Source organism: Thalassophryne amazonica, chromosome 5 (genome assembly GCF_902500255.1).
Source record: "Thalassophryne amazonica chromosome 5, fThaAma1.1, whole genome shotgun sequence".
NCBI lineage: Eukaryota > Metazoa > Chordata > Actinopteri > Batrachoidiformes > Batrachoididae > Thalassophryne > Thalassophryne amazonica.
Window position 1 is genome coordinate 55,209,057 of NC_047107.1, and position 13,401 is coordinate 55,222,457.

The 13,401-nt window shown below is 41.7% G+C and overlaps 1 protein-coding gene across 1 annotated transcript in view; it reads left to right on the top strand.

The window, feature by feature from the left end:
* The first annotated feature begins 6,659 nt into the window (after window positions 1–6,659).
* gas2l1 (growth arrest-specific 2 like 1) overlaps window positions 6,660–13,401 on the top strand; it is an 87,335-nt gene continuing 80,593 nt past the window's right edge. Inside the window, exon 1 of the mRNA XM_034170306.1 lies at window positions 6,660–7,782. Within this exon, the coding sequence (XP_034026197.1) occupies window positions 7,078–7,782 (705 nt within the window). The 5' untranslated portion in view covers window positions 6,660–7,077. The remainder of the gene's footprint in view (window positions 7,783–13,401) is intronic.

Below are 13,401 nucleotides of genomic sequence, written 5' to 3' on the forward strand. Positions count from 1 at the left end.
CCAGAAGAAAACCGCCATTACCGAAAAATCGTTTTTATACAATAACTTTTGAACTAATAAAGACATAAAAGTGATTCCAAGTTCTAGTGGTATGTTTTCATGGTCAAGGATGTCAAATATAAAGGAAAGAAAAGTGTATGTATCATAGTTTTGGTTGTAACACTGAATTGTTGAATAGATCACTGTGCCAAGGAGGGAATCTCTTTATGTTAAAAAATTCATATATTTGCAGTTTAGCTGAATAATAAATTGAATTTTGTCTCTTATTTGTTTTTGTCTATAAGCACATGCAATATCAATATCAGTGCTCAGATGACAGTAGCTTCTGGGAAAGGTGCAAGTTGCAATAAACTATGATGCCAAGCGCTAAGGATACATGCTATCCAGTCACAGCAGATGAAACTTTTTTTACTACTGCACTGTAAAAAAAAAGTTGAGAATACTTCAAATTTGCAGGCAACAGTCTGCACTAAGACTTTTATGTTGTGCCGATGATGAACTATATACTATAACATATACGAGGTCTGTGATAAAACTAACGTACCTTTTTATTTTTTTCAAAAACTATATGGATTTGAATCACGTGCGATTACATCAGACAACCTTGAACCCTCGTGCGCATGCGAGAGTTTTTTCACGCCTGTCGGTTACGTCATTCGCTTGTGGGCTGGCTTTGAGTGAGGAGTGGTCCAACCCTCCCGTCGGAATCTCTTTGTCTGAGAACTTGCTGAGAGACTGGCGCTTTGCTTGATCAAAATTTTTTCAAAAACTGTGAGGCAGATCGAAGTGGACACCATTCGAGAAATTGAGCTGGTTTTCGGTGAAAATTTTAACGGCTGATGAGCGATTATGGAGTGATACTGTCGCTTTAAGGACTTCCCACGGAGCGGGACGTCGCGATGCGCTCTGAGGCGCTCTGAGGCGCCGTCATCAGCCTGTTTTGAGCTGAAAGCTTCCAAATTTAAGCCTCTGTTGACCCAGGGCGTCGTGACAGAACAGAGAAGTTTCAGAAGAGGTCAGGATCAGCAGTTTATCTGGACATTCCACTGTTAAAGGAGATTTTGTAATGAAAGAAAGTGCGGACGGGTTCACGCGTTTGGATGCAGCCGGCGCGGTGCGGCGGCACAGGAAAAACACCTCCATGTTGATAACCATTTGTAAAAACCAGGCGGCTTTTGATGGCTTTCAGTTGAGTGAGTATCTGAGAAATTGTTTAACAGCTGGACATGTTCCAACTTGTCCTTAAGGCTTCCAACGGAGGTGTTTTTCCTGTGGCGGCGCACGGCACCGGCTGCGTCCCAATGCGCGAACCCGTCCCCACTTTCTTTCATTACAGAATCTCCTTTAACAGTGGAATGTCCAGATAAACTGCTGATCCCGACCTCTTCTGAGACTTCTCACGACGTCCTGGGTCAACAGAGGCTTAAATTTGGAAGTTTTCAGCTCGAAACAGGCTGACAGTGACGGCTCAGGGCGCGTTGCGATGTCCCGCTCCGTGGGAAGTCCTTAAAGCGACAGTATCACTCCATAATCTCTCATCAGCCATTAAAATTTTCACCGAAAACCAGCTCAATTTCTTGCATGGTGTCCACTTCAATGTGCCTCACAGTTTTTGAAAAAATTTTGATCAAGCAAAGCGCCAGTCTCTCAGCAAGTTCTCAGACAAAGAGATTCTGACGGGAGGGGTGGACCACTCCTCACTCAAAGCCAGCCCACAAGCGAATGACGTAACCGACAGGCGTGAAAAAACTCTTGCATGCCCACGAGGGTTCAAGCATGTCTGATGTAATCGCACGTGATTCAAATCCATATAGTTTTTGAAAAAAATAAAAAGGTCCGATACTTTTCTCACAGACCTCGTATTTCAACATCGGCACAACATAAAAGTCTTAGTGCAGACTGTTGCCTGCAAATTTGAAGTATTCTCAACTTTTTTTTTTTACAGTGAGCAAACATCATTGTTAGGCTTTTTTAGGTTCAATGATTCCACTGCGTGTAGATGTTATGGTGTCAGTGACCCCATGGCCTTGGTGGAGGTTTGCACTTTCCAAGTGTTTCTAGTTTTTTGTTGCTTCTAGGCCAAAATGCATAAAATTGTAAAGTCCAAGTCCAACTCCAGTCAGTCAAGTTCACTCAACTTGTTCAAAAAGCTAGCAGCAGCAGCAGTTGTAGCCCAGCGACATTATCACATTATAACAAAAGCTAGTTGACCTACTTTCATTAAAGGTAGAGTACCACTGGCAATATACACAGAAAGTACGAAGATTTGGAGCGAGAGAAAAAGAAACAAGTCAGTGCGCATGCACAGACGCACCTCGGCTTGAATTTCTTTGCTGCTTCTGATGTTGGCTGGGGCTATGGATTTCCCTCAAATTATGTAAGTTCCCACAAATTAAAAAGTCCCAAAAAATTTTTACTGGTTCTAAATATGATGTAGTTTATATATATTAAATCTCAGACTATATTTTATCTATTGAAGATTGCTGGCATTCTAGCTTTAATGTTATGAATATACATTAATGCATAATGTTATCATATAACCTCCATCAGTAGAGAGTACAAGACTAGTTATGCTTTAAATTAGCAACAGAGGTCAGCACCTCAAAATCTGTAAAACCTTTGTAATATCAACATGTAAAACTCAACAATTTGTATTCATTTTTCTTAATGCATATTTTTTATTTAGGTGTTTTTTTGTTTGTTTTTTTTGGGGGGGGGGGGGTGAGGATGGGTCCCCAGGGACTTTGGGCCCGAGGCCATGGCTTCAATGGCCCCTATGTAAATCCAGCATGGGCAGGCGGGTATAGCCAGATAGCGTCTACGTAAATCTACGATACCGGCCTAGCAATGCCTCAGTAAAGTGATAATAATGAACAATATCCTTTTATATTCTGGAGCCTTGTATAAAATAAATGATGAAAATTGTGAAAATAGCAGATCTACGTTCTCAAACCACGTTGCTGAGTTGTAAGCTTGTAGATCTGCCGTTATGTGTGACATCCTTTGACGAAAGTCTAAAATAGTGGTTAAAAGTGATTACTAAAATCAACCAATCAATTAATCAGGATATGAATATGACATTGTTTTCCAATACTTTAGATAACTAGATTTAGTTGTAACACACCGCACTATGCCATTTGCTATAGGATGAGTATATTACATGAAAATTCAGTAAGGTATATCTTATATATTATATTCCAATTCTAAGGTGGAACTATGCCAATATACAAAGGTATATCTAAATATCTAAAAAGGAAGAGTCAAATAGGAGAGTAGAAAAGAGTAGAGTAGAGCCACTTAGGTGCCTGGTCTTGAGAACCAGGGATGGTAGGTTAAAAAGCTTTTTATCCCATGGGGACCCTCCCTACCCACCCAAGCGGCTCAAGAAAAAAAATTATATATAATATAATAAGTAATAAGACATAAGAAGGATAAGACATCACAGGAGAAGATTGTAGTAAAGGTAATTAGTATGTAGACTAGTAGTAAAATCAAATATAGTTAGTAGGCTAAGCTGTAGAAGCAGAAGCTGTGAGTGTACTGGTCTCTATCTAAAGTAACTGTTAGCATACTATAGGAAAATAGTAAAGTAAGTAAGTCCCTTCGGCTGCTCCCTTGTTTGCACGTGGGGTCGCCACAGCAAATCCAAGGTGGATCTGCATGTTTAAAATGGGCCAACAGATTAACTCTTGTAAAAAACAGTTTTTATCATCTGAGGCTTTTATCCAAGATTAAATCTATTCTATCTTTTAGTGATTTTGAACGAGTGATTCATGCTTTTATTTCCACACGTTTGGACTACTACAATGCACTTTATTTCGGTGTTAACCAGGCTTCCCTGGCACACTTGCAGTTGGTCCAGAACGCTGCTGCTAGCCTTTTAACAGGCATTAGAAAACATGAACACATCACCCCGATCCTCGCTTCTCTTCACTGGCTTCCAGTCCATTTTAGGATACATTTTAAAATTTTATTGTTCGTTTTTAAAGCACTAATCAGATCAGCTCCACAATATATTTCAGATCTTTTACATGTTTACACTCCCTCACGATCTCTTAGGTCAGCTGATCAGCTCCTCCCCGTTGTCCCTAAGAGCAATTTAAAAACATGAGGAGATTTAGCCTTTTCTGTGGCGGCCCCTAAATTGTGGAATGAGCTACCACTAAAAATAAGGTTGTCCCCCACCCTACCGATTTTTAAATCTCATCTAAAAAATTATTTTTTTCACTGGCTTTTAACTCAGCGTGAGAGTTGTGTGACTTCTGTTCTTGTGTGATCTCTGTTTTTTGTTTGTCTTTCTGTGTGTCACATCTGTTTTGTGTGTATATCGCTGTGCAACACTTTGATAAACTTTTATGTTTTTTGAAATGTGCTATATAAAAAAAGTGGAGACCTCTAATGCTGGACTGCGGTAAACCAGAAAATAGAACATTGCAGTAGTCCAATCTAGAAGAGATAAATGCATGGATCAGGTTCTCAGCATCAGCCATAGACAGGATGGGACAAATATTCCCTAGATTTCGCAGGTGGAAGAAAGCAGTCCTTGTAATATTTCTAATGTGGAGGTCAAACGACAATGTAGGATCAAAAATTACCCCAAGGTTCCTCACTTTGTCAGTGTGATGTATGACACACGAGCCTAGGCTAAGCGTTAACTGGTAAATTGATACCGATGGACTCACAGGACCAAGAACCATCATTTCAGTCCTATCAGAGTTTAAAAGTAGGAAAATTCTAGACATCCAACTTCTCACTGATGCAAGGCAATCTCCTAAGGATTTTATGTGAACGAGATTACCAGCAGTTATCGGCATGTATAACTGAATATCATCGGCATAGCACTGAAAGGTAATCCCAAAACACTGTAATATGTGCCCGAGGGGTGCTATATAAAGGGAGAAAAGCAGGGGGCCTAAGACGGACCCCTGTGGAACCCCAAATGTCATATCATGAAGATTAATCATTTCCAGCACAGTTGGCCCAAGAGTGGGCCACAGGTCCTTAAACACAATTTAAATTTTCACAATTTAAATTTTTGCTTTTTGCGATGGAGATTCATGCACTCTTGCCTTTTCTTGTGATGACCAATTTATGACCCTCCATTTCACAAAAAATGAGGGTTCATAAATGTGTTTGCTTGCACGAGCAACCAGTAGACAAAATATATGGGAGCAACCACTGTTCCCTTTGCGTTTTTCTTACACACTCCGCCACACTGAAGATGTGAAATATGGAGCAGTTTTGTCCCTTTTGGGCTCCTGTATCTATGATACTGCAACATGGCCTTCTGAAAACAGACTGATTTGTAATGGACTAATGAACACCCCTAGGTCCTACACACTGAAACTTTACTCATTTCAATGTATTGCTCTGGTGTTAATTTCAACTGAAGTTGCATTGACAGAGTGGTTGGTGCACTTGGTTTCAGTGGGGAAGGTCCCCGGGTCAAACCACACCCCTACCACATTTCTCCATTTAATGTGGATTTGCGTCAGGAAGGGCATCTGGTGCAAAACCTGTGCCAATTCAATATGCAGATCCACCTTGGCTCTACTGTGGCGACCCCGAGTGAAAACAAGGGAGCAGCCGAAGGGACTTACTACATTGCACTGTCACATTTTTTCTTAACTTTTATTTAACCAGGTTTGTCCCATTGAGATCGAGATCTCTTTTGCAAGAGAGACCTGTACAATTATGAAGTTTCCAATTCACCAAACCTGCATGTCTTTAAATGTGGGAGGAAGCTGGAGCACCCGGACAGAACCCACACAAACACGGGGAGAACATGCAAACTCCATACAGAGAGGCCACAGGTGGGAATTGGTCGTATGACCTTCTTGCTATGAGGCAACAGTGCTAACCACTAATCCACCGTGCTCGCTATATGTGAGTAACAATACAGTATTAAATTACAATGTGTTAATTCAACTTTTGAAGAGCATTTTATGAATGAATAAGTAATTAGACAAAAGTGCTCCTGAGTGCAGTATTAGAACTGTTGTTTTATAACTGGAAAGTTGGCGGCAGGTGATGGTTTCTTGGTTGAGCATTGGGCTTGAGACCAGAGGATCCTCAGTTCAAATCCCAGCCTGACCGGAAAATCACTAAGGGCCCTTGGACAAGGTCCTTAATCCCCTAGTTGCTCCTGGTGTGTAGTGAGCACCTTGTATGGCAGCACTCTGACATCGGGGTGAATGTGAGTCATTATTGTAAAGCGCTTTGAGCGTCTGATGCACATGGAAAGCCCTATATGAATGTAGTGGCAAAAACTCACCATTTACAAAGTGTTAAAACTAAGTGTTAAAGAGTTTAAATTAGCACTTTGGGTGTTAATTACAAATTTCTGATTTTTGCTGATTTGATCTGTCTGTGATAGGCTGGGTGATGACCTCTAACAGCCAAATAATGATCCAGCACGCAGGGAACAGTTTCATCCTTTAAGATAGTATTTAAGATTGAACAGTGGCTCAGTTTGCTGAACATACTGTTGTAATGATGTTTTCTGAACCCGACATGAGACCTCAGACAGGTCTTTGTTGTGTCCTTAAATGCTCTGGTCATTCTTACAACTGCTTCTTCGACGCGTAAAAAGAGTTGGGTTGCTGATGGGGTTAATGTTGCTGTTGCGCCTCTTCATCTCCGCAGCACACTGTGCGCAGAGAGGCGGCGCAACCAGGAGGAGACGAGCTGTGAGGAGAGAAGCTCGTCTGTAATTCCTTCACTGAGGATCTCGGCTGAACTGGTTTGACCGCCTCAGACGTGGTGACACGTGGATTTTGTGGGCGCGTCCGTTGGCCGTTGCGTGGATTACCTCAACCTCACGGGTGTGTGTTCGCGTCCCCGCTGCTATGCGTTTATTAAAGAAGCCGTCCGGGAAAGACGTCTGTATGCCGATAATACGCCCGTGATGACGACACAAAGGCCGGCTTGGCGCTCCGAGGAGGTACCGCTCATACAAACCGGCATGTGCTCGCTGATGCGGGCGTTTAAAGCTGTTTTTAGGCTTCGGGCGGGAATCGAGCGATGAGACAAACGGGAATAATCGAGCAGACTTTAATCGATACATAATCCGACAATATGGCTGATCAGAGCAACATCCAGTGCGCCGCTTCTAAGAGTATCCGGCCTTTTAAATCCAGCGAGGAGTACCTGTATGCCATGAAGGAGGATCTGGCCGAGTGGCTCAACACCCTGTACGAGCTGGAGATCTCGGCGGACTCCTTCATGGAGGGACTGGAGACGGGCTGCGCTCTCTGTCGGCACGCCAACACCGTGAACCGCGCGGCGCACGACTTCCAGCTGGAGCACCCGGACGCTGCGCAATCCATGAAGGTGCCGTCTAAAGATGTGGTCTTTCAGTCGCGCAGTGTTGTCCCCGGCTCGTTCCTGGCGCGGGACAACGTGTCCAATTTCATCGCCTGGTGCCGACAGGAGCTCTGGATCAAGGACGTCCTCATGTTTGAGACCAACGACCTGGTGGAGAGATGCAACGAGAAGAATTTTGTCCTCTGTCTCCTCGAGGTGGCGCGACGTGGGGCCAAGTTTGGCATGTTGGCCCCCATGTTGATCCAGCTGGAGGAGGAGATCGAAGAGGAGATCAGGGATCAAGAGAGCCTGCGGACAAATGCAGGAGAGCCGGTGAACCACATCAGCCCGCCCGACAGGTGTTTAGGCAGGAAGGAGAGGAGTCCGGGTGTGGAGGGTGAACCTGATCCAGATCCGGATCCGTTCGTCTGGCAGCAGAAAAGGATTTTGTGTGACATGAGAAACTTGGATGAACTGGTGAGTAAATACAATGTCCCCACTTCAGTGATTCTTAACACGAGGGTCGGAGTTCCCCAGAGAGAGCGATGAGATAACCCCGAGGGTCATGATTTGGGGGGCGTGGCACTGTTTTTCTGATTTAGATAATTTAGAGATAATGGAAAGATGGATACAGATGCTTTTTATTACATCCTCAGACCACTTTGTCTGTATTCATTCACAGATTAAAATTAAATTTTATAAAATATGATACAAAGAAATTGTTGAACCAATGATCTGCTCTGCCTCTGAGTATTTTATTGCTTTGTTCAATTTCTTCAACGTTGCAAAATAGGTTTTCCTTTTTTTTTGTAACTATTCCTGCCTTTATGATTTCATAAACATATGAAAGGGATAAAAGTTCTAGGTGGGAAGAGGCCAGGGCTGCACAATATTGCTTTTTTTTTTTTTTTGCCCATAACAATATATATTGCAATATATGTTTGTTTCCAGAACTACAGTACCCACCGAAAGTATTGGTATTTCACAAATTTTAATTTGTTTATGCCATTTCACATCTTTTTAAAAGCAAATCGCTACAACTTGATATAAATTAATTAAAAAATACAAAAGCCAAGATGATGGGTTGGCTAAGTAACCAGCCCCTTTGGTATAATACCTGTAAATAATCACTTTTATTGCCATTTTTCTTCAGACAAGTCAGGAGATGGATAGACAAACATTTCCTCTCACTGAATATGTCTTGGTCTTTATTTACATCAGTTGTGAAGAAATACAAACAGTATGGCACTCTATGGTAAATCTGCATGGAGTAGATAGTTCACAAAAACTGACTGTGCAAGAAGGAGAAGAGTGAGGAAAGCCACCAAGTTACAGGCTTCTGTGGCTGTGATTGGAGAAATTGTGCACAGTGCATGTTTTGCATTTTGTATTACCAGTTATACAGCTTCATGATGAAGTGGTACAGAGGAGGATTTAAAAAAAAAAAAAAGATCTGAAAGTTTAGCTACAATTTGCCAGAAGGAACATCTGAGATGCAAGCCAAGATTTGATATTTTGGTGAAAGAAAGTCCTCTTGTATAGTTTACTCATGTTCTTCTCTGGGCACATGGCACCAAAAATAAAATAAATCATTTTCACAATTCTTTATTTATTTAGAATAGTCAGCTCATTTGATATTTTATTTAGTGATACACACTTTATATGTGAAGTTTTTAATTTGGAAAACAATTCACTGTTTTACAGGACTTGAATCAATTCATGAAATGATTTGCTGCTGTGATAAGCTCGGAGTGGACACTCAGAGTCTGATGAAGATACAAGTGACAAAACAATCTGTTTGCAGAGTTAAAAGCTGTAAATCTATTAGCCTTTTAGCTTTTGGTCTAGCCCCAACCAGTCCCAGCAGAAGACTGCCCCTCCCTGAGCCTGGTTCTGCTGGAGGTTTCTTCCTGTTAAAAGGGAGTTTTTCCTTTCCACTGTCGCCAAGTGCTTGCTCACAGGGGGTCGTTTTGACCATTGGGGTTTTTACGTAATTATTGTATGGCCTTGCCTTACAATATAAAGTGCCTTGGGGCAACTGTTTGTTGTGATTTGGCGCTATATAAATAAAATTGATTGATTGATTGATTGATTGGTCTATTAGCATAGCATAAATTTCCTGTTCTGAAGTGGTATGACAGTATTATTTATTTATATTATATATATTATATTATTACTATATATTATTACTATTTATATTATTTGATGGTTTATATTACAAGCACAAAGTGATTTTAAAGTTCATAAATAAATGTAATACTTTCAAATAGCTAATGCCCCTGTCACACCTTGATGATTTTGCCAGTGTATGCTACCCATATCAAAAACGCTGGGCATACGCGAGCGTATATCTAATAGGTTATGGGCAGGGTTGGGTAGGATTACTTTGAAATGTAATCCAAAAGTAATCAGATTACAAGTAATCCAAATGTATGTACATACATACATGTAATCCATATGTATTCTTTGAAAGTAATCCCACCCAACCTTGGTTATGGGTAAGTTAAGAGCATGTTGAAGCACGCTAATATATGCTGATATACGTCGCAATACACTGAGTACCTCAAAATGTTTTGGGAATGCTTTAAATTTTCGACATACGCCACCGTATGACTCATACGTCCTGCACATGCAGGACATAAGTTGTAGACAAATATGCGATTGTTGGCATGTTTCTTGTAATTTACTCATAAATCGAAATGCGTCCATTAATGTTCTCCACTGATTGGCTGAAAGCTGCAGTCCTCATACAAACAGGCTGTTTCAAACATTCACACACGGAGTAAATATGAAGCCTTAATCTTACCTGTTCATTTCAGTTGGATTCATCATCACAGCCTAACAAAAAACTGATACACATAAAGCATCCTGATTTTGGGAAAACAATGTCTAAAAATAATTTAGTTCCTTGTCATAGCTGAAGAAATGTAGTGTTTTAAACAAGTCCCTTGGTGGCTTTCCAGCTCCAGGTGCATTTTTCAGACTGAGGATGCCAGTGTCACAGTATGATTGGTACCCTTATGTGGTTTGATCAGTCTCCCGTGCGGTCTGATCGATCCCCCTGTTTGACTGATCAGACGGGGGACTGATCTAGCGGGGGGACTGATTAGACTGTGACCGGCGCTTAAAAGTTGAAAGAGTCACAGCGCTTCATTCATTCACAGCACTGTTTACCAAAGGCATCAGTCGACTAATCAGCAGTCTACACGCGATTAAATAAATCCCATGATCCACCAAGACAAAAATAAAATAATGTTGAGGGGAGGTGATGGTCTAGTGGTTAAAGCGTTGGGCTTGAGACCAGAGGATCCTCAATTCAAATCCCAGTCTGACCGGAAAATCACTAAGGGCCCTTGGGCAAGATCCTTAATCCCCTAGTTGCACCCGGTGTGTAGTGAGAACCTTGTATGGCAGCACCCTGATACGGGGTAAATGTGAGGCATTATTTGTAAAGCGTTTTGAGCATCTGGTGCAGATGGAAAAGCGCTATATAAATGCAGTCCATTTAATGTTAAATTACTCCATTTTGCCTCAGTGTGGAGCGGAGTCGCCACGCGACAGCGTATGCACACTGGATGACGTGCTCGTCAATATTTAAGCGTTCCTTCTGCCAAACAAAAGGGTTCTGCTGGCAGTAGAAATGAAAACCAAGCCAGACTTAACCGTTCTGACCTGCACCACACCGCGCAGTACTGACCCAAACTGCTAGGTGGAAATAGGGCTGCCTGGCTAAATCGTCAAGGTGTGACAGCTGCAGAATTTCATAGACGTTTGCTAGCATTTTTAATACAGTCAAAAAATGCTTGCTAAATCCTCAAGGTGTGACAGGGCCCTAACATACCAGATCCAGTTTTGTTCATTTTCCAAAAATAAAACATGACTCTGTTGACATCCCCCATTCATCCCCTTTAATTGTACTGCTGTCTATAAATCTGTTGAATTGAAAACCAAAAAATAATGGTAATTCATCATAAATGCTTTTTTTTTTTAATTGTCACACTTTTGTAACATTACTTAACCTATTTTTGTGCAATATATAGCCTACCATAAATGTAAAAACAACTTCAACATGCTCTCCTTAATACTTGGACTAGTGGGAAGTTCTCCTGGATTTGCTGGTGAGCTGACAATAAATGCCTGTTCTCTTCATATACTTGTTTTGTTGCCTTCCTCTATCAGACACGTTGATTTTCTTTTTACGGCGCAGAGGTGAAGTTAATATTCCTCTGACCAGTCTCACAAGAGCCTCGTTCTGACCTTTGAACATTTATAAACATTTGAAGATGCAGACGTAGCAGTTTAACAACTGAACTCAGCTTATTTTTTTAACATTAAAATCAGGCTGTCGACCAATTCATAGTCAATTCAAATTGACTGAGGGGGCAGTGTGTTGATGTAGTCATAGCTTAAACATTAAATTCAAGTTCAGATTTGTGTCTGTGAACTGTGACACTCCTAATAGGTGTATCATTCACCATTAGCTTCAAACAGCCATCATAAATATCCCCTATATAAAAGCACTGTGCTGACTTTTTGACCAGGGAACCAGTTTTTGTCAAATTCAGATTGTTTTTCCTTGTTTGGCTCTCATTCATTAAACGAAGTTTGGTCCAAATCAAATCAAAGGACTTATTTTCTTCATGCGCTAACAGACATGCAGGGCTGACAACACCCCCGCACGTGCTACTGCAGGAGTGTAATAAAAACAGTGGCTACGCCCCTGAATGCAGCATAGTAAAAATTATAATATCTACAACTCCAAACAGCTACACATCAGTATGTTTGTTGCACTGAATGGAGTTTGAATGCTAAACTCAACAGTTCCGTTGAGCTTGGTCAGTGTTCTGAAGCTCCCTGTGAGACACGCGCACACACACCATAAAGGCAGAGATCTTATCTGAGCCAAAGTACTGAGCAGACAGAACACATGCTGCTTTCCTGACTGAGCGGGACAACTTCTTTTTTCATGTTGAGGAGGCAAACAATGTTCTCCTTTCACACCAAAGTTGTTTGTGATGCCAGAGAGGGCGGCGTGGTCAGCAGTCATCCTCATGTTGATCAGCCAGCGGAGATGTTCCTGTGTGAACTCTGTGGGCACAAATATGACAGCATGTGGATGAGGACGTGTGCTGGGCATGTCCACCATATCTGAGTCCACACACTCATGTATTTAAGACGACTGCAGATACACTTAGAGACAGACAGCTCACAGCAAACTGACAGACATGTCTGCTTTGTTATTCTGTCTGACACATCTGTGTGCACCTGTCACACTGAGGGGTGTCCTCAGTCATCATGTCCCCTCGACCTGTGCAAGTTAGAAAAAGTTGTCTCACATCATCTACAGATCCTCTGAGTAAAATAAACCAATAAAACACAAGGTGCCACAAAAACTGAAAATAGCTCAGTTAAGATTTTTTTGGGTTTCCACAGAATATGGACTGAACATTGGCATTCTACGTTTGTGGAGAGGGCAAGAGCACCTGGGGCCTCATGCACAAAGACCTGTGTGGATTTCCAACTGAAACATTGCATACGCCAAAACCCAGAAACCGTCAAATTCAGATGTATGTATCAAAGTGTGCGTACACATGGATCCAAGCACGTTCCTTTTGTACTGAATCGCACTGAATATGGAATTGAGCCCACATGCACACACACCAAACTCCTCCCTGTCCATGCCCCTATTTAAATGCACAAATGTATTTAAATAGGCCCTGGGATCTGGGGATTCCCCTCCCTGTCCAAAATGATCAGGTAAGAAAAGGAATTTAACTGAGTGTGAGCTACAGATGAAGAGGAGTAAATGATGTAATTGAAGTAGAGATACACAGGAATATTTTATTTGGTACCCTGTCAACCAGAATAAACATGAAACAGAAGCAGCGCAGACACGCTGAAATCAAACAGAATGAGGTGCAGCTGACAGTGTGTGTGACATTACAGCTATACGCATGTGTTTATTGACAAATACTGAACACAGGGAGGCAATCTTATGCGCTCCCTGCAAGTAAATCCTCACTTCCCTGAATACACGCTCACCTCAGATTGTACCATTTGCAAGGTCCTCTAACAACGCTAATGCAGCCTCTGTTA